We start from the raw sequence: 25,857 nt of genomic DNA on the forward strand, positions 1-25,857 counted from the left end.
TTTCACAAGACTTAGGGCTTAGGGTGAACCGATTTTTTAACAGTGAACCGATTCTTAGTTAAAAAACCAGTCATTAAATTAGCGTAATTAATGACATTTAAGTATATTTCAAGAGTTTTCCATATATAAATTATTTCATAAATTAAGTATTATCAATGTCCAAATCAAATAAGAAAACAAATAATAAAAATCAAATCATATCGTATATCATATATAATAGCCGAAGCTTTCTTTTGAGGTACCTTCAAATCACGATATGTGGCGTAAACCACTTTTTTTAAAAAAAAACTGAACCAATTTTTTAACTCATTATTTTATAAAGTGAACAGTTAAAAATTGAACGATTCAAATTTTTATTTTCTTTCTATCTCTCTTTTTTTCCTCTCTCTCAATCTCTCTCTCTCTCTCTCTTTTCTCTCCAAGTCATTCACTTTCATTCAACATCTCTCTCTTGAACCGGTTCATTTCTCTCTCTCTCTCCTTTTTTTTCCTCTCTCTCCACGTCTCTCTCTCTCTCTCTCTTTTCTCTCCAAATCTTTCACTCTCATTCAACATCTCTCTCTCTCTTATGTCAAAAAAAAATCTCTCTCTCTCTCTCTTAATTTCAAACAAAAAAAAAAAAAAAAAAAAAACAACTCTTTTCCTCCACTCTCCAACATTAATATCTCTCCTATTTTTTCTCTCCATCTCTATCTTTCTCTTTCTCCACTCTCCAACATTAATAAAAACATAATCTATTGGCCTAAAAATTCAACTTGGTGGTAATTATTCTTCTTAAATTTTATTTATTTATTTTTTTTCAGACCAACAATGTTTTAACATATTCTAATTTATATAAATTAAACTAAAATTAAAGGTCTTATGTTTTAATTCATTTGAATGTTTGTGGATTTTTTTTTTTTGTGTGTAATTTACTCGAATTTTCAAGCATATTTTTAAGTTTTTTTTTTTTCCTACTTTTGAAAGCAATATTATTTTGCTTATTTTTTGGGGGGGAAGTCCACATAATCCCCTCAAACTACCACTCAATTGACAATATCCCACTCAAACTTTTAATTGTGACAATGTCCCCCTCCAAACTACTAAAAATTGTCAATGCTCCCCCCAATGACGAAATTACCCTTAGTAATTTTTTTTTTAAAAAAAAAAACTAAAACTTCTAGAAAAAACCTAAAACTAACAAAAAAAAAATCCAAACGTTGGCCAATTTTAATTTTTTTTAAAATCAATTTTATAAAAAAAAATTAAAAAAAATTTCGATTTTTTTTTTTATATATAAAAATTGAAAACTTTCGTTTTTTTTAAAAAAATTTCTTTTTATTTTTGTTTTATAATTTTATTTAAATAAAAATTTATGTTGTAAAAAAAAAAATCGTTTAATAAAATGAATTTTTTTTTTTAAAAAAAAAAACTAAATAAAAAAAATAGTTTTTTTTTTTAAATAAAAATTTCCGTTTAAAAAAAATTGTTTTTTTTTATAAATATTATTTTTAAATTAAAATTTTTGTTTTTTTTTTTTTTTAAATCAATTTTTTTTTTTAATTTATAGGGGTATTTTTGTCTTATCTAGAAATCTATAGGGGCATTTTTGTCTTATTGCTAGTCTTAGGGGGAGACATTGACAATGTTTTGATAATTAGGAGGGAACATTGTCACTATTGAAAGTTTAGGGGAGACATTGTCAATTGGGTAGTAGTTTGAGGGGGATATGTGGACTTTACCCTATTTTTTTTTTTAATATTCGGAATTATATAGGTTTTATTTGTATTGAAATAAGATAGATGATTTATTTGATTACATTAAATTTTGATTGAAAGACCAATTTTTTTTTAAAGACTAAACCGAATTTTTAACTCATTATTATAAAAATTGAACGGTTCATATTTTTGTTTTCTCTCTATCTCTCTCGTTTTTTTTTTTCCCTCTCAACGTCTCTCTCTCTCTCTCTCTCTCTCTCTCTTTTCTCCAATTCATTCACTCTCATTCCACATCTCTCTCTTGATCCGGTTCATATCTCTCTCTCTCTTTTCTCCAATTCATTCACTCTCATTCCACATCTCTCTCTTGATCCGGTTCATATCTCTCTCTCCCTCTCCTATTTTTTCCTCTCTCTTTTTTCTCTCCAAATCTTTCACTCTCACTCAACATCTCACTCTCTTAATTTCCAAAAAAAAAAAAAAAATCTCTCTCCCTCCACTCTCTAACATTAATATCTCTCCTCTTTTTTTTTTTTTTTTCTCTCCATCTCTACCTTTCTCTTTCTCCACTCTCCAACATTAACAAAAAATAATCTATTGGCCTAAAAATTCAACTTGGAGGTAATTATTCTTCTTAACCTTTTTTTTGTTTTGTTTTGTTTTTTTTTTTTTTTTTTTTTTTTTCAGACCAACAATGTTTTAACATATTCTAATTTATATAAATTAAACTAAAATTAAAGGTCTTATGTTTTAATTCATTTGAATGTTTATGGATTTTTTTTTTTTTTTTGTGTGTAATTTACTCGGATTTGCAAGTTTTTTTTTTTTTTTTTCTCTACTTTTGAAAGCAATATTATTTTGTTTGTTTGTTTTTTTTTTTTTTTTTTTAATATTGGGAATTATATAGATTTTATTTGTATCAAAATAAGATAGATGATTTATTTGATTAAATTAAATATTGGTTGAAAGATCAATTTTTTTTTTTTAAAAGATTAAACCGATTTTTTAACTCATTATTTTAAAAACTGAACAGTTAAAAATTGAACGATTCATATTTTTGTTCTCTCTCTCTCTATCTCTTTTTTTTCCTCTCTCTCAACGTCTTTCTTTCTCTCTCTCTCTCTCTTTTCAAGTTATTCACTCTCATTCCACATCTCTCTCTTGAACCGGTTCATGTCTCTCTCTCTCTCTCCCTCTCTCCTTTTTTTTCCTCTCTCTCTACGTCTCTCTCTCTTTTTTCTCTCCAAGTCTCACTCTCATTCAACATCTCTCTCTCTTAATTTCAAAAAAAAAAAAAAAACATCTCTCCCTCCATTCTCCAACATTAATATCTCTCCTCTCTTTTCTCTCAATCTCTATCTTTCTCTTTCTCCACTCTCCAACATTAACAAAAATATAATGTATTGGCCTATAAATTCAACTTGGAGGTAATTATTATTCTTCTTGGTTTCGGCCACCCTCAAATGATTTTTGGAGGTGGTCGACCACCCCACGGCCAAGAGGGTGGTTCAGCCACCTCTATATCGGCCGTAAGAGGTGGCCAAAACCACCCCCAGGCCCTTGGGGGTGGTCCAGCCACCCACAAATCCCAAACTTTTCTTTGTTCTTTTTTTTTTTGCCTTTTGGATGTGGTCGGACCACCCCCTTGGCCATGCGGGTGGTTCGTTCACCCCTAGAACGGCCATGGGGGTGGCTCTTGGCCAAAATGGCGTGGCTAGAGCCACCCCTTTGAGTTTTCTTTTCCCTTTCTTTTATTTTTTGTTTTTTTTTTAATATTTTTCTTTTTTCTTTTTCTTTAAAAAAAATATTTTTTTTATTGCCCAAAACGGAGTCGTTTTGGACTACAACACCATGCGGTAGTTTTGAACTACCGAATATAAGCCTTGCTGTCATTAAAAAAGGGTCATTAATTGTTGTCATTAATTGCGTTAATTATGTTATAATCTATATATTTGTCTTGCTGATTTTTTTTCTTTATACTATTCATTTTAAATAATATATACTTATAGGAATGAAGATTTTTTTATTTTTTTATTTAAAGATGTGAGATATATTTTTATGTCTTTTTAAATTGTAATGAAAAATGATGTGTTTAAATTTTAAAATTAAATTATAATAAAGAATCTCGTGCATGGCACAGATTATAAGCTAGTTCATATAAAAAGAGAAAATATTATTCTGGGGTTTGGAATAATTTTTGCTAAAAATCTCATATTTAGTGGCTTCCCTCACAGCCCGACCAATATAGACTAAAATAAAAAGACAGATACATTAGGACTGAAATACATTCCTGCCAACATTTAGAACAAAATGAACAATGAATGAGAATGCTCAGATATATATACATTTTAAAAAACAAAAGACAAACATGCATGCATGCATGCATGTATGTATGTATGTATGTATGGTTCCAACAACATATTCCTTCTGCCAGGGGCTTGCCTTCAAAATATTGCACTTCATAAGAAAAGTCCCAATTAAGCTTTTAAATGCATAAGCATAAGCACATAATTTACACAGCAAAGTGCTTTGTCCTGGTTGCAGAATTCTAATTAAGAACAGTCTAAAACCATGTCATGCTTGTTTTCTGAATGTTTTTGAACGGGAAGTTTACAGTTTACACAGGCAGGAAACCACAGTAAAGATTCAACAAAAGATTCACTCTATGCGGCGGCGCTTCTTTGCAAGATTCTCAAAAACCTGGCGGACATCATCAGCTGTGATTGGCTTCGATGAGTCCTTTGTCTCCTGAAAATGAAGAGAAGGGAAAAAAAATAAAATAAAATAAAAACTAAAGGAAAATGCATAAGCATACAAGTCGGCATGCCTTAAAGAAAAAAATGGAACAAAGAAAAGGCCAATTTTCATGCCTTCCCTTGGCCCATTCTGCTCTAGAAAAGCAGTATATAGGCCATTAAGAAGTCTATAATCAAGGACATACCAGGAAAGAACGAAGCTCATCCTTCATATCCGCAATACCACTTAGAATCTCCATTTTCTCTATATGACCAAGTTTATTAAGTAAATTTAGCTCAGTTCCCTCCTGTTGCTGCAACTTTTCTTCCCTCTTCTGCGTTGCCATTTTCTCATACTCCGCAATTGAGTCCTCCTTGTCAAGCAGAAAAGCAATACGCTTCTTGCTGTAAAGAACTAAGCATTCTTCACATCTGCAGAGGACATCACGCCAGGTTTTGGAAAGAAACAGCGGTTTACTCTCTAAAGCAGGAGAAGCAGCCCCCAGGTTTACTCCAAGAACACAGGTTGTAGATGGACAGGCATCTTTTATGTGTTGATTTGAACTTTCATTCTTCTGAGAATTTTCTCCAAGAGACAAACCATCCCCATCAGAGACAGATACAGAATAGGTTGTAGCATCTTTTATAGGATAATTATGAGCGTCGACATCATTCTCTAGCTTTCCAGATCCACTAGCTGACGATGTATCTTCTGACACATTCTTATCCTTGCTAGTATCAACAATTGCATCACACTGCCTCCCTGCTGCCCATATGGATTGAGGATAGAATCCCAAAAAAGAAAAGGTGGTTGAGCAGGTCCTACATATAAAATCCTCATACAGAGGTTCACCTTCCTCATCTCTTGGAACCTGTGGTGCGGTAGAAAGATGGGTATCAATTGAAAAATGACAATTTGGAAGAAAAAAAAAAAAATGCTACGCCAATCTAGAGAAGTATCTAAAATGATGTTCAAGGTTTTATGTTTCCCTCTTTTTTTAGTCTTGAGGAGAAAGGGAGCAGAAGTTATAAAAGTTGTAGCTTATCTTTAAAATGCAAACAGATAGACTTAAAGAATGATTCAGAAAGAGAAGTAAAGCTTAGACATCTTTCAACAAACTTCTTAAATGGGAAAAGAAGTTGAATGACGTCCAAATTTGCATGCACAACAATGAACAGTTTGCATATACCTTATCCACTATGGCAGGAGAAATTAAAATCAAAATCTTTCAATTAGATTGTTAGTTTTAGTTTCAGCAAACGATTGAGTCCTTTAACAAGATGAAGTGTTAAATAAATGACATCTGGAAAGAAATGGTAATGCTTTCATTATGTTAAAGGTATCTTCCTTTCAAGAATGGTGGGCACAAGCAAAACAAAAAACTCATGATATCACATAACACATAATGAGGCAAGTGCCTCGAAGTTTGTGAACTCATAGTCCCAAAAGCTTGTCAAATTACAGCCAAAGCTTATATTTCACAAACAAACCAAGGTATGCAACTATAGCTGATACTCAATAATTTAAAACAAAGGACAGTGATCAGCAAGGTTTATGAATGCTTAAATACGATATCAATATATTAACAATACTTCCTTTGTATCAGGGATGAGCTTAAAACATCACGGATCCAGAACAATAATCGAACCCTCTCAACTGATGACTGATGATTTTAAGTCGCATCATTTAACTGATCAACTTTTCTTTTTACAGTATAATGGGATTGGGTGGGGGCAGTACCAAAAAGACAGCTTCAGGGCAGAACAACCCAAGTAACCTAATTGTGCTCAACAGAAAATACCACCCACAACAGATGGTGAACCCCAAAAACATGGACTGGCTCTCGGTTGCCACAACTAATTGTAGGTGAAAGCATAAGATGATTCATGAAAGGTAAAAGGAACAACCAACAACAGAATGAAAAATGATTCAGAGCCATCGTGAAAGAACAAGCTGCTAACCTCATCAGAAGGCTCAAGACCGAGATGCTCCTCATGAAACCAGTCCTCACATATACAGCACTGTATCATCTCTACTTGTTCTTCGACAACAGGATCAGGATAGGGCCTACCACACGTGCAGTATGAACCTTTGAAGTTATGATTATACAAATTCTCAGCATTCTCTATATCTTTATTTGGGAAAAGCTTGCAGAAGAACTCCCCAAATTTTGAATTTCCACAGTCGCACCTAAAATTTCTCTTGGTCCACAGCTCCACAATCTTGTTCCGGTAGAACAATAGAAACCACCATTAGATATAAGCATATAGAAATTAGACAAGGTCAAGTATCCTTTAAAGTCTTTACAGAATTGATAAATATGATATGCTTAGTTTACATTAGTATCATAAATCTTCAGATAATAGGCATAATGGAGGTCTCAGTTCCTAGCACAAAAGACACCATTTCCGTGATCCATCCAACAATCTGATAGAATATAGAATTTGAATCCACCCAAGCAACCAATTTAAACGAAAAACAATCATAGTTTAGTCAAGGGGAAAAAACAGTAACCTATTTTTAAGACCATATTCAAAGTATCGAAAAACAAAAATGGTGGTTTGAAATGTATGCTGGAAAAGCTTAAACCAATACATGATTGTTAAAAGAAACAAGAAGGCAACAACATTAGATCACCAAAATGAGTGAATGAGACTCTTAACTTAGAATGCACAGCCAATTCCAGCTCCAAAAATAAAACGGAGATGAAACCCATATCAAATCTCATAATATTACTATTATGCATTTTAGCTGCTTGATACATTTTCAACGAGTAGGGATCCATTAAAAAGTTCATCACCAGCCTTCACAGTTGAACATACAATAAGTACATGCTGAAAAGACAATTATGACACATGGAGCCAATTGCAAATAGGTGAAACCACAAGGACTGATTTTGGATTTATCCCATAAAAAAAATTCACTTTTTTTTTTTTTTTTTTTGTTCCGAGGCAAATTAAAAATATATAAAAAAAACAAGGATAAATCTCACAAAACTTGGCCATTCCAGCATGTATTGAACATCTAGTTTTCAAAAGGAAGCGAAAAAAAAAAAAAAGGGTTGATCCCCCTACCCTCATGTATCAAACATATAATTCCGCTTGACCATTATAGCATTATATTCATTCACAACAAAAATCACAGGCACAATTCATTCAGGAAAAAAGAAATTATGTAACTAAACAATCCTAAGACCTATTAGCTATTGGATTAAGAATACCTCATGGCCATCATGGCAAGACAAGGAGCAAGCCGTGCAAACTCCAGCATTTCCATCTGGGGTGCAAGTCAGGCATGAAAAAATTGCCTGCCTCTTCATATAACCATTTGTATAAGTACATTCCTTGCCCTCATCACCCCCCAAAACCAGGTCTGCTTCCTATAAGTCAAAAAAAAGAAAAAAAAAGAAACAGAAAATAGTTTAATCCAAAAATATATATAAGTGCAATATATAAATGACATCAATCTTTTACAATATATGGGGGAGGGGTGGTTGGGACAGAAGATAGGAGATGAGATATAACTTGGACTTACAGTAAAACTTGAGGCCCAATATGGCTCCATTTATTAAAATTTTTGTTTTCTGTTTTCAAAATAAAAGCATTAACAAACAACCCAAAAACGGTTTTCATTTTTATGTCACATCAAAGTACTTTTTTCAAACCAAAAGCTAAAAACACCCCTCCAAAACACATTAACAAACATAGCTTAATGATTTTGTAGGTTTTCCTATATAATGAACTAAACTGAGTTAAACCTTGAGGAATAGTAAGGATCAAAAACTAAATCTACTTGAAATGCCAAATTGAGATGCATGTTTCAGGCAGAATTTTTTTATTAGGTGAAGGGTATCCAAGCAATCGAAGTTCAAAACAAATAGTCTAAATTGGAAAAGGGGGGGAAATTGTCAAAAGAGAAATATCCAATAAAAGGTATAGAAGACAAAAATGTGAGCTCAAAGGGGAAAAAAACGTAAGCTCACACCAAATATATTTCCAGCCAAAGCCACCTGACATGTAACAATCCATTTGTTGATGAAGCAAAATAGTTGAGCAATTATGAAACTTGAATTAAGAGGCGAAGACATTGTTCAGTTAGCTTAGCTTTTCAAGTACTTGGATTGCTTCCAGAAGTAACACTTACCTTCCATTCTGCTGGGAGGCAAAACAATTGATTACCACATAACCAAACAGTAACTAAATTAGCCATCAGAAAAGCTTCAGCACCAAGAATAAATGATGTAAACAAAGAGGAAATATGTGATTGCCATGATATTCAACAACATCATCCAAATAACTAATTTTTCAATCGTAAGTGTTCAGTCCACAGATACTTAACGAAAATGAGCCCCATCCTGATGAGCCACATAATTTACAGAGATTTTCCAAATTCACCAACACTTGAGACCGCTAACCAAAAAAATACCTAATAATTTGAAGAGAAATGCTCCTTTTTCATTCTCCTCACCTTCTCCTCACCATCTCCTCTCTCTTGTATTTTTTTTTTTGAAAAAATCAAGATGTTGAAAGAAGGAAAATGGTGAAGAGATGATGGGGAGAATGTGTTGTGGCAAGTCCCTAATTTGAATTATGAAACTTTTATATTAGTATATAAAAAGCGCTCTTAACTCTTCCTTATACATATATCGATTTCAACACAACTTATCCTTCACAAATTCAAAGCAAACCTAAAACCACAAACATAACATATAATTCAGAATCTCTGATTAACATATTTTCCTCAGTTCTCATAGCAACCAAAAGACTGTAAACCCTACCACCAAAATATCGAACAGAAAAAATTAGGTTATGCGTGAGAAAGAAGCAGACCAGCTCCTGCTCTTCAACGCCCTTAAGGTACTCGTCGATCGAAACAGTCTGCTCAGCTTCATCGTCAAACACATCCGCCATTTTCTTCACCAAGTTAGTGACCAATTGCGATTCACCGTACCTGATATTTCACTGAAACAAAACACAAAGTTCAATATCAGTGAAAGAAATCGTCGAAAAATGAGAACTTTTGGGGTGCCCCATAAAATGAAACTCAAATCTGTCTACTAAACTTATCGAACAAACTTCTCATTGAGAATCGTCGAAAAATGAGAGCTTTTTGGGTGCCCTAGAAAATGAAACCCTAAATTCGACAAAATAGGAAAGGGGAATTTCGAAGAAAGGTACCTGAGACATTTATAGGGCAAGCAGGTGTCGATGAAATTCAAAGAGACGAAATGGATTTCGAAGAGATAGATAGATAGAGAGAGAGAGAGAGAGAGAGGTTATGCGGGGCGGAGATTGGAGTGTTAGGGTTTTATATGTGGCAGGGACTATTGGGACATTTTCCCGCCAGATCGAGTACCCTTGGGAACCTTCGTGTGTTTTCACAAATCAAATGCGTGATATATTCCCTCCAAATTGTGAGTTTTCTGGATTGCCTTGAGCTTTATGTTTTACTTCTTCTTCTTTTTTTTTTTTTCTTTTTTTTTTTTTCATTTTATGTGTAATTAGTTAATTATCAGTACCTCCATATGTTACTAATTAATTCACTAATTAATTCAAAATATTGTGTAGAAAAACAAATTGACAATCTGAGTTGATTTAGGTAGCTTTTACTCTTTGATAAATAAGCTTAACTTGAGTAGGATAATTTTTTTTTTATTATTTTATTTAGACTTTGATTTGGTTGATTTTTGAGTGTGGTTGTAAAAAAAATTGATGTGGTTTTGCGTGTTAGATGCTTTTTTTTATTATTATTTAAAAAATTATTTTAATGTAACATAAAAATTAAAGTAATTTTAAATGTTTTATGTTTAGATTTTTTTTTTAATATTTTATTTTTAAAAGGAGAAGAAAAAATTGTTACCAAACTTTGTTTGTTTAGGTTTTTTCGTATTTAAACTTTAATAAATAATTCAAAAAGTACAATAACACTCAAAATTATTCTCATATTTATGTTAGGGGAAATTTTACTAAAGACCCTCAACTTTCACCCGTTTTGAAATACCCTCTCTAAACTTCAAAATCTCTCAATTTGGACCACTATGTCAATTTTAGCCTTTAAAAATTAAAAAAAAAAAAATCAAAATATCCCTGATTTTTGTTTTTTGTTTTTAAAATAAAAAAGTTTTGGAAGTTGAAATTTTATACAAAAGTCAGGGGTGTAAACGTCATGTAACGTTTAAAATCTGACAGATGTGTTCAAATTGAGAGTAACTAAAAGTTCAGGAGATTAAATTAAGAGATTTTGAAGTTTATGGAGAGTTTATCAAATTAGGTGGAAGTTTAGAGGTCTTCAGTAAAGTTTTCCCTTTATGTTATATTAGAATACTTTCTTTGTATTTTGTGGTCCTGGCTTGTTAGGTTGAGGATGTGAATAATTTTTTGGCTTGCAAGTCGAAGAGGATAAGTTTCGGCAGGAGGACGTTGCCACCTATATATCGGATTGAGTCTGTCTGAAGCAAACCTGTTATTACAACTAAAGATTAGTTATGGATTAGCAGATTTTGATGCCATAGATAGGTCTTGAATGTTAAATTGTTATGTATGTATCTATAACTTGTAACCTTGTAACTTCGACTATGATTTTCTCAAAGCTTTTGTTATATGATATAAGAGCTTTATACTCGTAATTATTCATCAATTAATGAGACTAGAATTATTTTCCCTCTAAAAAAAAAAGGTCCTTGAAAGTGTGATATGGCCGTCATAATACTTGGACTAATGCATCATTGGGCTTACAATGTGCATAACCATAATTATCCACATCAAAGCCCACTGCTGGGATGGGCCTCCATGGGGTACACGATCAAATATTGCCAAAAACGAAGAGCTACGTCACTTTGTCGAAACAGGATCTCAAAATTTTTTTTGATTAATTTCAAAGAATTCGATCAGAAAATTCAGGAAGAGGAATCCCTCTATGCCTTTCCAAGAGTAATGACATTATGAATCCATTAGTAAGAGTGATGATTCGTTTTAGTGTGTTGAGATACGAATATAAGATTATATAGATTAATTATAACCTGACACACTTAATTAAACGAGTTTGACCCTCAATAATAATCTGCTAATGTCGTGTTGAGTTTGTGTCAAATTCGCAAGTTGTATAAAAAATTAACACCCTTAGTGTCGTGTGTCTAAATATGGATATAAGACTATAGATGTCAACTCTCACTCAACCCATTTAATTAAATAAATCTATCCACCCTAATTGACTAATTTTGTGTTAAGTTCATATCAAATTTACAAAATAAATTTTCTTAAAATATGATTATATATATATATATATATATATATATATATAAATTTGTCTCCCAAAATTATATTTTTGCCCCTCTTCTAAAATCTTCTTTTAGTTTTGTCCTCTCTTTCCGCTTGAAAAAATTGAAAATGCTCCCATTTAATTAGTGACTTTTGGTTCACAATATTATTTTGGCCTAACTTTGTTTTTTGAAGCTTCAAGTGATCTCATTAAGAAAATTGAAATGCTAGGTGTTTTTCTAGTGTTCTCATGATGTTCTCCCAACTGTGCTGTAGCTTTTAAAATTATCGTTGAATTTGAGATTATCAGTATTAACTTTTAATTTATTGATGATTTTAAAAACCACATCATAGTTGGGAAGACACCAGAATAACACTATATAAACACTTAACATTTCCCTAATGAAAAAGAGTTCATACTAAATGTACTTTTTTTTTTAAAAAAAAAAATCCTATTGATTGTTTTTAGTTTATTTTAAAATATTATGAAATAATAAGTTAATATTTACTATAAAATTAAATTTAAGACTCATTTATATTTATTTTACACCAGCATACACAAATACACATATAAGAGATACTATACATGTTTATTTGTTAAAATTATATGATAAATCATTTCCTATGGTTATATGGATGCAGCCAAATTTTGTGGTTTCCATCATCTGCGTATGGTACACGCTTGATGCTTTCGTTCAAATTTTAATATTAATTGTCAGACTGTGCCACCATTGACAATCTTCGCCGGCAATAGTAATTCTTCAATCTCACTTTACTTATTTTTTTCATTTCTTTTTTTAAAGCAATGAATCTACTCCACAATGGTCATGACAACCACTTGATCACTAAAACATCAAATGACATGATACATTTTTCACATAGAAAAAATCTCAAAAGGATAAAAGAAGTATTGTTAATTTTTTTTTTTTTAATGCTCATTCCAAGTTAAATTACCATTTGTACAAATAAGAATTTCTTTAGGTAATTACAACCTTTGAATTTACTAGACAACAACATTCGGTCTACTGTCTTGATGGTGATCGTCAAAATGCTTTTGTCGCATTTTGTGCAATTTTGTCAAAAAATAAGAAAATATGGTATGAAGTTTAGGTGTTTTGATCATCTCGAAGTGTAGAATCCATCTACTCGAGTCACGTATGTCCTACGCCTCCCTTTCTTATTCCTTGCTTGAATGACATGAAATTCAGACAGAGAATTCCAATAAAACAAAAGCAAAAAGACATCTTAAAAAAATTAAACAAACAAATTAAGTTTTTTTTTTTTTTTTTTTGAATTGGAGTAATTAGAAAGAGGCCTCTTCAAACTATAGAATTTTAAAGTCAATAAGGTCTTTTTCCATCTTTTTATTGCTCTTTTGGTTTTTTCCCCCATGCACCGTATGTCAAGTCAAAACCGCGTTCGAAGCTGTGAAAGTGAAATAATGCTCTAAAACATTTGTAATTTTCTGGTTATTTAATAAATAAAGAAATTTGATGAAATGCAAGACAAACAGTTTTTAGACAAATAGTTTTTGCACACAAATGGCCTCCTCCCAAGTCTTCGTCTCCTCCATCTTCACCTTCTTCTTCCTCCTTCCTCAAATAACATCAGGCGCCGTAATTTGCAAAACCTCGTCATGTGACGGCAGCGAAAACCCGCTTGTCATGTTCCCTTACCGACTGAAAGGCACCGACGCCAACGAATCGTGCGGCTATCCGGGATTCGATCTCTCATGCAACAACAAAAGCCAGACAATCCTCACTCTCAATTATTCCGGCGACGTCGTCGTCGAAAGAATCGACTACTACGAGCAATCAATATATATCGACTTCGACGACCCAGATCACTGCTTTGCCAGACGCCTTCTGCAGAACTTCACTCTCTCCGGCACTCCTTTCCAGTTCCCAGCCTTTGGAGTGTACGTGACCTTCTTGAACTGCTCCGCCAACGTGACGATGATATATGGGCAGGCTATTGATTGCGTTAGCGGCGACGGCTATAAGATCTGGATCACACCGCGTGCCTATCGTGGGTTTTTGATGACGCCGCCGCCGTCGTGTCGGGTGATATTGATGGCTTTGGCTCCTATGTCACAACTGCCGCCGACACGGCTGTTGATGCAGTTGACTTGGGGTGAGCCTAGTTGTGGAGAATGTGTCGCCGGCGATGGATACTGTGCGCGCAAGAATGCTACGACTCTGGATGTTGGATGCTTTCAAGCCTTGAGTTCTCCAAGCAGCAATGGTACGTTCTCTCGAATAGGATCATATATGATGCTATTTAATTAATTATTTTTATGGTTAGATTTTAATGTTAGCGCGTTAGATGTGTTAACGTTGACTCGTCTTTTAAAAAGTTAGAAAAAGTTCATATAACCCTAAATCTACTACCTTAGCAAAAATAAAAATGACCAAAATCTTTATCAATAAAACAAAATTATCGCTATAAATTTGAAAAAAAAAAAAAAAAATTTCATACTCTGATTTTTACAATTTGTTAGTTTTTCTTTGAAATTTTTATTTTTATTTTATTAAGGGTATTTTTGTCATTAAAAATACATTGTCAATTGAGTAATAATTTGAAAGTATATATTGTACTTTCCCCTAAAATATTTAAATAATATGACATTAGTATACATACCGTTACCTTAATTCTTGACCATAAAATGGAGGATTCTTATCTCTGTCTCTTCGCCTCCATTTATCACACCAATTTAATAACGATTGACTTAATATATTTAAAGTGTCTTATAAGATCAATCACTTATAATTTTATTTTTTAAAAAGTTACTTAAAACACTTTATATAATAGGCGTAGAAAATAGCATTACTCTTTTATCAAATTGCTTTTGCTAGGAACATAAACAAACATAGTAGCTAAGGTTCTCCCCATATCAAGATTAGTTGCAATTCGTTAACTAAATTATAACTTGTCCGAGCCCGTAATGAGAGAGGATTTTAATGGAGCTCTATTATCCTAAATATATAGTTCAAAGTCCAAGCATATTTGCTCTAGTAGGTGGACCCTATCTGTGGGTTTTCTTCCGATTAACTACAATTCAGCCATCCAATTCTAAGTGATGCCAATCCGGCCGGTGCTCCTCATGCTATATGATTTATTCTTTTTGTCCATTTCCTATAAATCTTTGCTTTTTAAATCGGAGTAGGAAAGAATCGTTCAAACTTGGTATTTGAAAAGTAAAAGGGTCATATTCCTCCTTTGTTTGCTCTTTTGTTTTTTTCCCCACGCACCATATATATCAAGTCAAATCCGAGTTTTCTGTGAAATAATGCTCTAAGAAATTGCAATTTTCTGATGGACAGTCAAGCAATTTGAATGAGTGAGCAATTTATTAAGTTTGAAACAAAGAAATTGGGTGCAATACAAGATAAACAAAGGGCTTCTTAATTTCTAGACATCTTTACTTTTCCTTCCCCTTCGACTTGTTCAATATTCTATTGATCGTATGTCACATGCGTTGAATTCTTTGTCAAGGCACAGTGATCAACGAGTTTTAGAGATAATTATACAGTCCATCGTACGCCTTATGTATTAAGTAAGGGAGAAAATTCAATTAAAATCAGTTATTCATCATCAAATTGTTTGAAAGTTATATATATATATATATTCCCTCAACTACTGGCTTGCTGTCACGATGTAATTGGAGGATTTTTGTTTAATAGAGGCTCTGTCGACTTTGAAGAGTTCCTGTCCGGCCATCCCCAATTTCCCATGTTGCTTTATTAACCAAACTGCGTATCCCTCTTGAGCATAATATTATGGCTTCCTTCCATGTCGTCTTCTCCACCTTCTTCTTCTTCCTCCTTCCTCACATATCATCAGCAGCTGTCATTTGCCAAACTACATCCTGTGATGACATCGTGCCCGTTAAGTTCCCTTTCCGACTGAAAAGCTCTCAAAACCGATCGTGCGGCTATCCGGGATTCGATCTCTCATGCGACAACATAAGCCGGACAATCCTGTCTTTCCCGAAGTCTGGGGACTCCGTTGTCGTCCAACACATCGACTACTCCGACCAATCGATATACATCAGCGACCCAGACCGCTGCTTTCCTGGACGGTTCATGCGAAACTTCACTGATTCGGTCTCTCCTAATTTCCTTTTCGACTACCTTGAGAATATCACCTTCTTCAACTGCTCTTCTTCCAACGCGACGATGACGTCTGATTTTTTATATATACCGATAAATTGTCTTAGCGGCGATGAGTATACGGTCTGGATCGCTCAGACTGTTTACGTGGAGGCTTTCCCACCGCCGGCGACATGTCGAGCAATCTCGACGGCTATGTTTCCCGATCTACGGTACGGGATAGTTCGGTTGAGTTGGGGGAAGCCCAGTTGCGGAGGATGTGTAGCTAGCGGTGGAGACTGCGCCCTTGTGAGTTCTGCGAGCCCGGACGTTGGATGCTTTAATGTTCCAAGCAATGGTACGTTTAATTGTTTCATCAAATTGCAAGATTGGTCTTTTTTTCTTTTTCTTTTTCTTCCTTTTTTTTTTTTTTTTTTTTTTTTTTTTCTGATTTGCTTGACATTGATAATTCATCCCAAAATTAGGATGCGTTTGGGATTGTGATTTCGCAAGAATAATTAAATTTTTAAAAGATATCGTAAAACGTAAGACGTTTGGCATTGCAATTTAAAAATCACTTAATTTAAAATATGAAAAAAATTTGCGATTTTTATAAGCAGGTTAGTGGATGCTTATTTAAAAATGCGCGAATTTAAACCAAAATTACGATTTCTCGTAACAAATATTTAATAAAAAAGTATTTTCTAACATGTTTTACAAACGTCTTTACGATTTTAAAAAAGTAACGATTTTAAAACTTAATTTTTAAAAACGCAATTTTTAAAATTACACTTATTAAAATCGCAATTCCAAACGAACCCTTAAAAAGTTAAGCGACGGTATGATTAAAAAATATGGTGTTTTTCTAAGAGTAGGTGCACAGAGCGGCCGAACTAAAATTTTAGATACGGAGAGAACTAAAACTAGGTAAGCTTTTTAGGAGGGGGTAAGAAGCTAATTGTAGAAGAGTTTTAAAATTTGAAAGCTAATGTCGTCTTACCATTGGCTATAGTTTTGCCCCTAGGTGTACGGGCCTTGGCTCTATTTCCTTAGTTCTAGCACTATACAACTTTAATAGAGAAAATGATTTTTTTCGGCTTTCTTAGATCCAGCGCAATGAATTGTCGATGTTATATGCAATGCCAAGAGACAAATGAGCCATTGTCTACTTGAATAGGTGTTTGAGTATATGTTGGAATTGTCCAACACCTATTCGAACAAGTAAAGCCTACCAACCGCTCACTTGCACCCAATTCCAATTTCCCATTTAGTCTTGTCTAGCTATAAGCCGCATCTTGAAAAGTTCTTAGTAAAGAAACTCGAAGAAGATTGACTATAATATTTAGATGAAACCACCCCTACTTTCTATGGTTTAATATTATGGGATACCATTAGTAGGGTCACCAGCTTATTGTGTACTCTTTTGTCCATTTCATAAAAGTCTTTGTTTTTTTTTAAGGGAAACGTAGACATACTACTCTTCTCTTAAAAAAGCAACGACTATAATCAATAATAAAAACAAAGACTATAGTCGAAAAACAAAAGAAGTTCTATACTTTCGACCCACCAGCCCCCTTTTTAATATTTAATAAAAATAATTACCAAACTATATCGTTTTATATTCTATAATAAGGATATATATATATATATTTTTTTTTAAATATCCCTTAAACACCTCTAAATTTCTTTCCTTCCCTTTCTTGTGCCATTTGTTTTTCAGTCTCTCTTATTTTCTTCTCTTCTCATATCTCTCTTCGCACCACCGCAAGTCCGCGCTCGTCTTTATAATCTTCTGATTCTTCTCGTCTCTTTCTAGCACCTATGTAATGCACCCAATAAAAACAACTGCACCATGGTGCTCATCCTCATCATCTTCTCCTCCTGTCCCACTTCGATGTCTCCATATTTTGCGAAAACAGCTGCACCATTGCGCTCATCATCTTCTTCTATCTCTCTCTAAAGCCCGTGAAAGCCACCGCACCACCGCCGTTGAGATTTAAGTTTTTTTTTTTTTTTTTTGCCTTTTCATTCTTTTTGTCTCGATGTAGCCCACCACCATTTTCTTAGATCTTAGAAAAGTCCAATAAAGTCAAGCCTAATTCCGAGCTTTCGAGCCGACTCCTGCACTGACTTTTCAGACTCAAAGCACTCGAAGTTAGACACTTTTCAATACTTTCAATTCCATCAAAGCGAAAAATCGAAAATGGCCTTTTCAACTTCGTCGAAATCAATGGTTATAACAGTTGAACTATATAGTAACATAGCAAATAAAACATATAAATCTCAAAAAAGCTACAAATAATGCTACGATCCGATATCAAGAGGGAGAAGGAAATGCAGGCTGCTAAACCGGCCAACCCTGAAACTAAGAAAGAATGTACATGGGTCTGACGTCTACCACAAAATCCTTATACTTTAATATTGGTCGGTCTCTGACGTCTGCCACAAAATCCTTATACTTTAATTGTGTCCAATTGTTTTATTCCCCGTCCAACACCGACCTGCCAATTATCATCGTCTGATGTCTGGTCAATTCTATCCGTCCTTTTTTATTCTTTTTTTTTTTTTTTTTTTCGAGTATGTTAATTATCAACCTCTACTTTGTGCACTTTCAAAATGTCATTATAGTAGCAATCTATGCTTTATAACTTTTATGCGTTGACGTCTGCACCCACTCATACACAACTTGTCAACTACTATTCTACCATAATTCGTATAAAAATGTTATGTTCCCTCTCATTTTTATATTTTTATGTTTTAATTAATACAAAATAATTACATTTAATAATAATTGATTCAAAATTTAATAATAATTTGTAACCAATGTTAAAAAAGATAATACTAGACATCTTAACACTTTTTTAAAAAAATTATTTTTTTCCAAATTATCTGATCCATTCAATAAATAAATAAATTTTTATTATTTTTTTTAAAAAATGAATGTGGAGTTCAGACCATTTGAGAAATAAAATTTTTAAAAAAAGTGTTGAAATACCTAACGGCCTTCAAAGATATACGCTTAAAAATATAAAAATAAGAGTATATATAATATGTCTCAACTCTCGTGTACCACGAGGGTGGTCCAAACTAACATAGAAAACATTGTTCCTATTATACCCTCCACCTCACATGGATGTAACCTTTTCATTGGAGTACTTTATCTTATAGATATTATACCATCCCCCCACATGGAGAATATTTTGGTGCTTCCCATCCACCTCCACAATCATGTCTTCCTCAAAGTATTTCTTCTTCTTCTTCTCCACTCTCTTCTTCTTCTCCTTCCCTCGCATATCATCAAGAGTCACAGTCTGTGAAACTCTATATTGCGGTGGCAGTTGGCCTCCCGTTCGGTTCCCTTTCAGATTCAAAGATCAACCGGAATCATGCGGCTACGCCGGATTCGATCTCTCATGCACCGACCAGAACCAAACAATCCTCACCCTCCCTCACTCCGGCGACTTCGTCGTCCAACACATCGATTACTTGGAGCAAACAATAGATATCACCGACCCAGACGACTGCTTTTTCCGGCGGACCCTTCAAAACTTCACTCTCAGAGGCTCCCCTTTCCATACCCAATTTTTTGGCTGGAACTTCACCTTCTTCAACTGCTCCTCCAACGTGACAAACATGTCAAGGTCGTGGCCGATTTCCTGCCTTGGCGGCCACGGATTTAGCGTCTGGATGACGCCGAGTGATTACCGTGAGAATTCGTGGCCACCGCCGTCGTGTAGAGCAACGCATACTGCTTTGCTTCCGGAAATGTCGCCGTCACAGTCGGTCCAGTTGAGTTGGAGTGAGCCGAGTTGCGTTGAATGTGTAGCGCGTGGCGGAGACTGCGTCCGCAGCGATTCGAGCCTGGATGTTGAATGCTTAATCAATGGTCCAGGCAACATTGGTTTGTTTTATTCATCGAAAAAGAATGGTACGTTTTAATTGTTTGACTCAAAATTGTTTTTTAAGGTAATAGAATGATATTTAAATTTTATATTTTTTTATTCATATTATATTTTGAAATAAATAACATATATGAGACCTACTACAGTCAACATGGACATCTTTGGCAAATCTAGGTCCATCTCTCTTGCATAATCATTGAATTTGTGAGTCATACAAATTTATTGATTGATTTGTAACGAAATTATATAGATATGGATATTTTGTTTTTTACATGTTTGCATAAGGCGCGGTCTCTAACTGATTGAATTACCTCTTAAAGATTACAAAAATAGAAATTATAGGTACACGAGATGTAATTTACGACTTCAAATCTTCATTAAACAATTGACTAGATTCTAGTTAAAATATTTAGATCATTCTTCTTTGAATTTAGGCGGCCCGAGTCACTTGTTTGAGATGGTGAGTCCCGCAACCCCTTTCCTACCTAATTTTAGTATATCATAATCGAAAAAATGTTAGATCATGATCCCTTAAAACTAGGCCGTCCAAATTTCACATATTTCTTTCTTTATTTGATTAATTAATATTGATTTATCTTTATCTAAAAGATTAAGTTACAGAAAAAAGAAAAGAAAAGAAAAGAGACTAAACTCGATTTGAATATATATAAGCCTAGCACTTTACAACTTCCACGGAGAGATCGAGACAGATAGCTACCACTTATTGGCCTTGTCTTCTTCTCCACTCTCCATGATGGTTCTTCATTTCTTGTTGCAATTATTTTACAAAAGAAAAGAGAAAAAGAGGAGGCCTTTGATCATTGACAAACTCACTATATAGGTCCCACATTGCTAGTTGTTTTTGGTGGAACATCGCTTTCGATTTTCGGTAAGTGGTAACCATGAACAAGTAGAACACTTCCACAGCATGAAAACACACACGCATCCATACCGCTCGGGATCTCAATCGTCTTAAATGCATTTGCTTATTTTCTATTATCCCACAAACAATTATAAAAGTTCCCCACATGCCCCGTTGTTAATATATAATTTAGACAATAAATATAAAAGAACAAATTGTCATGAAACGCACATATTCAAGTAGGTTTTAAAGGGTCCACCTGGACAAACGAGAATCTTATAAAAAGTCTTTCACATTTATTAGAAACTAGTCGTAGAGATCCCGATCGCATACACACACCCATATGGTTGAACTTGGTTGGGTGGTAGATCGCTTTCTTCCAGAAGCATGACAAAGTCCAACATTCCTACGGCATACACGCATAACGGTGACCCATTTGTTTGGGTGGGAGATCGCTTTCTTCAAGAACCGTGAAGAAATCTAACACTTCCAACTTCCAAGATTCAAAGTAGACATAACAATTCAGTCAAAGTAGCAGGAAGGGAAGATTCTAATGCTCCCACAGCTTTAATTCTTTGGGTGGGACTTGGGAGATGGTTTTCAACCTTGGAAGTGTCATATTCAAAGCAATGGCGTCGGTGTGTTTTCAACAAACACGGAGGTTGACCTCCAAACCACCATCTTTGCATCTTTCAAACGTTAAATCGATCCTTTGGGCCCTCAGGTGCTTTGACTTCACGAAACAAGTAATCAAATTCAACCCGCTACAACTCGTTTTCTCTTTTCCTTTTGTTTTTTTTTCTTCTCACAAGTCCCTTAATTAATTAGTATTTCAATTAGAGAGTCCATTCTATTAGGATGATGTTAGAAAAATTACGTGTAATTTTTGTCGTTTGTTTATATAACTGGGAAAGGTAAAACCATTGGAGACTTTTATTAGATATTTACAGCTCACTTTTTACAAATTGGTTAACTATTTGTTGATATTTTATCGATATGATCAATTAGTTTATTGTAATTGTTTCCTCTCTTTTAGGTGGTCTTCCAAGGAGTGCCAAGTACGGCATAATCATAGGGGTGGGAATACCCGGACTCTTGTGCCTCATTGGACTCTCATGTTACCTTTGTGGCAGAATAAGGGTTTATAGGCGTAGACACAACCCCAACACACAGCTCACCAGCATAAATATCTCGCCGCAACGGAGCGTCCTTGCGATGGGTCTCGACGGGCCGACAATAGAATCATACCCAAAGACACTACTCGGTGAGAGCCGGCGATTACCGAAACCTAGTGACAACACTTGCCCCATATGCTTGTCTGAATATCAGCCTAAGGAAGAGCTAAGGACTATACCGGAGTGCAATCACTATTTCCATGTTAATTGCATAGACGAGTGGCTAAAACTTAATGGGACATGCCCTCTCTGTCGGAATTCGCCTGATGGGTCAGCTCTGGTTACCCCTTCATCATTATCGTCGTCGTCGTCTACGTCGTTGTCACCATCTTTATGATCAACATAAACTATTGTGTTAGCATTGTATATAATTTGTTCAAGTTATATTGAGAGAGATTGATTGTTGTATGTTATAAAAGTTTTGGTTTCTGTTTAAATAAATATAGAATAAATAAATATACAAAGAATATGTCAATTTTCCTAAAAATAAATAAATTTGCCTTTATACACAAGTCTCAACATTCATTGCATGCAACATAAAATTCCATCCAATTCTATCGTACAAATTGATTTCTTTTTGCAATATTCACTGCAAAATAAGATTCCAGTATATACTATTCTACAAATTGTTATTTATTTAATTTTTAGAAAGTCATTAGCGACTGATCATCACTTTTCTTGATAATTAGAGAAGCCTCGGAGTAATAAGCATTAGAATTACCAAAAGAAAAAGTCATTAGCGACTGATCGATCATCACTTTTCTTGATAATTAGAGAAGCCTCGGAGTAATAAGCATTAGAATTACCAAAAGAAAAAGCCCTTAAGCATATCAAAGAATCTTTCTCTTTTTGGAAAATCAGGGTGATTTTAATTTCCTTATTTAAACTAATAATATTATTACTTAAGGCCAACCATGAAGGTCCTAGTAATTGTTCTTTTACTGGATTATGGATATTCAGCCATGCTGGCTTCTCCTCATGCAGTAACATAAAAGATGAAATGCATGGAGAACTATTGCGGTAACATAATCTACTGTTTTCCAATTGATCGACTTTCACTCGAAAATCAACTAGTTGTGTGACATTAATTTGCTATCATCTATAATCATATATGGAGATGTCAGTTCTATTTTACTCCTCTGTTCCAAGCAATTTATTTGATTATTTGAGAGAGAGACAACTTGCACCTTATAAACTGGTTCGAATTCTACAAATAATATTAAGCAAAATACCCGAATGAATAGAACACAAAGAGCATATATATTTCAGTATATCAAAATAATATGGGAATAGTGAAATTTTGCAAATGGCTGTCAAGCAATTCAAACATTAAAACTCTGCTGCAATGCATTCTGTTATTTACAGTTTTTAGTTTATGTTTTTTTTTTTTAAAAAAAAAATCATTTCGTTATGCAGTAGAGGTCTTCTATGTATGTATTAAGAATGAGTTAGGAGATGAAGAGAGATGGGTAGGTTTGTGAGAGAAGAGGTGTTCTATGTCCATCCAACAAGGGAGGTAGAGAGAAAAAATGTGTGATAACGAAAAACAGCTGATTTTATGCATAAAGCATTCTATATATATAAAGTATAAAACACTGGCCGGCTTCACAATTTCAATCACCCATAATGAGTCACCAAGCAATTTTGGCCGTTGTTATCTTATTGGTGTGATCAGCCATGACTTCACCACAGGCACGTACCCACCTGCAGTAAGATACGAGAGCAAATGCGTGCTTGCAATTCATATTTGAGTCGAATGGTATGATCAGAAGTTCGTCTGCAACTGCATATCCATATTGATATGATGACTGCCTAATGCAGTTGTAGACAAATTTCTAAGCTGATAGGAAGGGACCCCTCACGTGAGGAGTTTTGGCTTTGATACGATGTTAAATTATCTGTTATTCTAAAAAATTAATAAGAAGAGATAAATTTAATCACTTAATCATTACTTTAATAGTTGGCTACTTGCTCCACACCTCTACTGCAATCCTTAGATGGCTTGGCCACCATTCGACTCAAATATGAATTGCAAGCACGCATTTGCTCTCGTATCTTACTGTAGGTGGGTGGCTGTGGTGAAGCCATGACTAATGACACCAATAAGATCATAACGGCTAGAATCGCTTGTTTACTCATTATGGTTGGCTGATCTAATTGAAGTTGGTGATTGAAATTGTGAATCCGGCCAGTGGTTTATATAGAAAGCTTTAGGCATAAAATCAGCCGTTTTTGGGTATCACACATTTTTTCTCTCTAACTATCTCCCTTGTTGGATGGACATAGAAGAACTCTTCTCTCCCAAACGGGCCAAACCTACACATCTTTCTTCATCGATCTCCTAACTCATTCTTATACATAAATAGAAGACCTCTTCTGCTTAACAAAATGATTTTTTTTTTCTTTTTTTTTTTAACATAAACTAAAAGCTGTAAATACCAGAATGCATTGCAGCAGAGTTTTAATGTTTGAATTGCTGGACAGCCATTTGCCAAATTTCCACTATTCCCATATTGTTTTGATATACTTTTATATATATATATATATGCCCTTTGTGTTCTATTCATTCGGGTATTTTACTTGATATTATATGTAGAATTCGGACCAGGTTTATAAGGTGCAAGTGGTCTCTTCTCTCTCAAACGATCAAATAAATTGCTAGGAACATGGGAGTAAAATAGATCTGACATCTCCATATATGATTATGGATGATAGCAAATTAATGTCACACAACTAGTTGATGTTCGAGTGAAAGTCAATTGGAAAACAATAAATTTATATGCAAATGTAAGTATTTCTTTTGTGAAATGATGTACAGCGTTTCTATCTAATTTTGGATTTTAGAAAATTGGGTTGTAACCATGATCGTGCAAGCCTTCGTTTCTTTAGTCAATTACCTGGCCAAATATTCCTATGTTTGCTTGTGGATAATACCAAAGGTGGAAGAAGCTGAATATGATTAGGATATAAAATCTTATAATAATATATTGAGAGAAATACAAAGATATTAAGGTGGTTTGCAAGGTTCTGTTTATAGAGCAATATTCCATGTGATTTGAATAATATATATGGACAATTCACCCACCCATGTGAAACTAATTTCTAGGGTGTGAGTACTATATGTACCTTTGCAATTTACCAATTCGGGTGGCTTGAAATTAATAGGGTTTTTTATTAATGTTAGCATGTAAGCTGGATCCGGATAGTATCACATCCTATTTTGCAATTGATGATCATCAAGTTGGTATTTGAAAGTACTACACGAAACAGATAAAAAAAAAAATGATTTCAAGTTGATCTTTTTTCTTCTTCGTTATAAATTGTCGTTCAAATATAAATTTGCTTACTTCAACTCATTTTCAAGTTTCAAGGCTTGAGGTTTGTTAAATTTCCCTAAAACTCAATTGCATCGAAATCCTTATGATCATATTTAGTATTTCAAGTATAGTTAATAATTTTTTACAAGACCCGTGAACCTAGGTCATGTATAAATACAGCATGCATCATGAGCGCTGATGATGCTGCTTCATTTGTTTTAAAGTTTTTTATTTTTATTTATTTTTATTAAAATTGCATCAAGCTCGAAAATAATTAAAAAAAAAAAGCTATTGATCGAAGAAACAAATTTTTACTGTGTTTAGCTTGACTGGATAAAGGCAGAGTAAAGTAAGTTGGCCAAAATCGTCAGTTTGTAAATAAAAATTCTCATTGAGTCAGGTGGCCGGACAACTTTCTACCCGGCAAGTTTAAGAAAAGAGAACCAAAAAAATAAATTAGAGGGAAGTAAAATTTCTTTCTTTTTAATCTTTTGTTTTTAACAATATAACTCTTACTTAGAATGAGAAAGGTGAAATATTCATGCATGCCTACCGTGGAGTTTATAATGTGAAGAAGGAGAGAACTAAGAAAGAAAGTAAGTAAATAATATGATCAAGAGTCTGGAAACCAACAGAAATTGCTAGTTCTCTCATATGGCCACTTTGAATGTTCAAAGTAATGGCCAAACTGCTCCCTTATTCAAACTCATTACTTTGAACAATCAAAGTGGGCATGACTCATGAGATATGGGTGGCACTCTTACACTCACTCCAGAGAGCAATAATCCAATAATTGACCTGCGTATCCAATAATTGACCGG

The 25,857-nt window shown here is 34.0% G+C and overlaps 2 protein-coding genes across 5 annotated transcripts; one reads left to right on the top strand and one right to left on the bottom strand.

The window, feature by feature from the left end:
• Positions 1–4,135: 4,135 nt before the first annotated feature.
• Positions 4,136–9,790, bottom strand: LOC132175533 (PHD finger protein-like protein). Its single transcript, XM_059587502.2, has 6 exons — positions 9,611–9,790; positions 9,263–9,394; positions 7,654–7,812; positions 6,395–6,655; positions 4,639–5,304; positions 4,136–4,445 (listed from the first exon to the last, which is right to left on the bottom strand). The coding sequence occupies exons 2-6, from the start codon at positions 9,341–9,343 to the stop codon at positions 4,356–4,358; spliced, it is 1,257 nt and encodes a 418-aa protein (XP_059443485.2). The 5' UTR covers positions 9,344–9,394; positions 9,611–9,790; the 3' UTR covers positions 4,136–4,355.
• A 3,440-nt stretch (positions 9,791–13,230) lies between these two features.
• On the top strand, positions 13,231–22,132 carry LOC132173330 (putative RING-H2 finger protein ATL21A). 4 transcript variants are annotated; one of them, XM_088514057.1, is made up of 2 exons: positions 13,231–13,933; positions 21,581–22,132. In XM_088514057.1, exons 1-2 carry the CDS (start codon positions 13,231–13,233, stop codon positions 22,054–22,056), a joined length of 1,179 nt encoding a protein of 392 aa, XP_088370183.1. In that variant the 3' UTR covers positions 22,057–22,132. The 4 variants fall into 4 exon arrangements, with proteins under 4 accessions (XP_088370183.1, XP_059440784.2, XP_059440783.2 ...); XM_059584801.2 differs by lacking the exon at positions 13,231–13,933 and adding an exon at positions 15,417–16,138; XM_059584800.2 differs by lacking the exon at positions 13,231–13,933 and adding an exon at positions 18,953–19,708.
• Positions 22,133–25,857: the final 3,725 nt, after the last annotated feature.

The sequence above is a fragment of the Corylus avellana genome, chromosome 3, assembly GCF_965113065.1.
Source record: "Corylus avellana chromosome 3, dhCorAvel1.hap1.2, whole genome shotgun sequence".
NCBI lineage: Eukaryota > Viridiplantae > Streptophyta > Magnoliopsida > Fagales > Betulaceae > Corylus > Corylus avellana.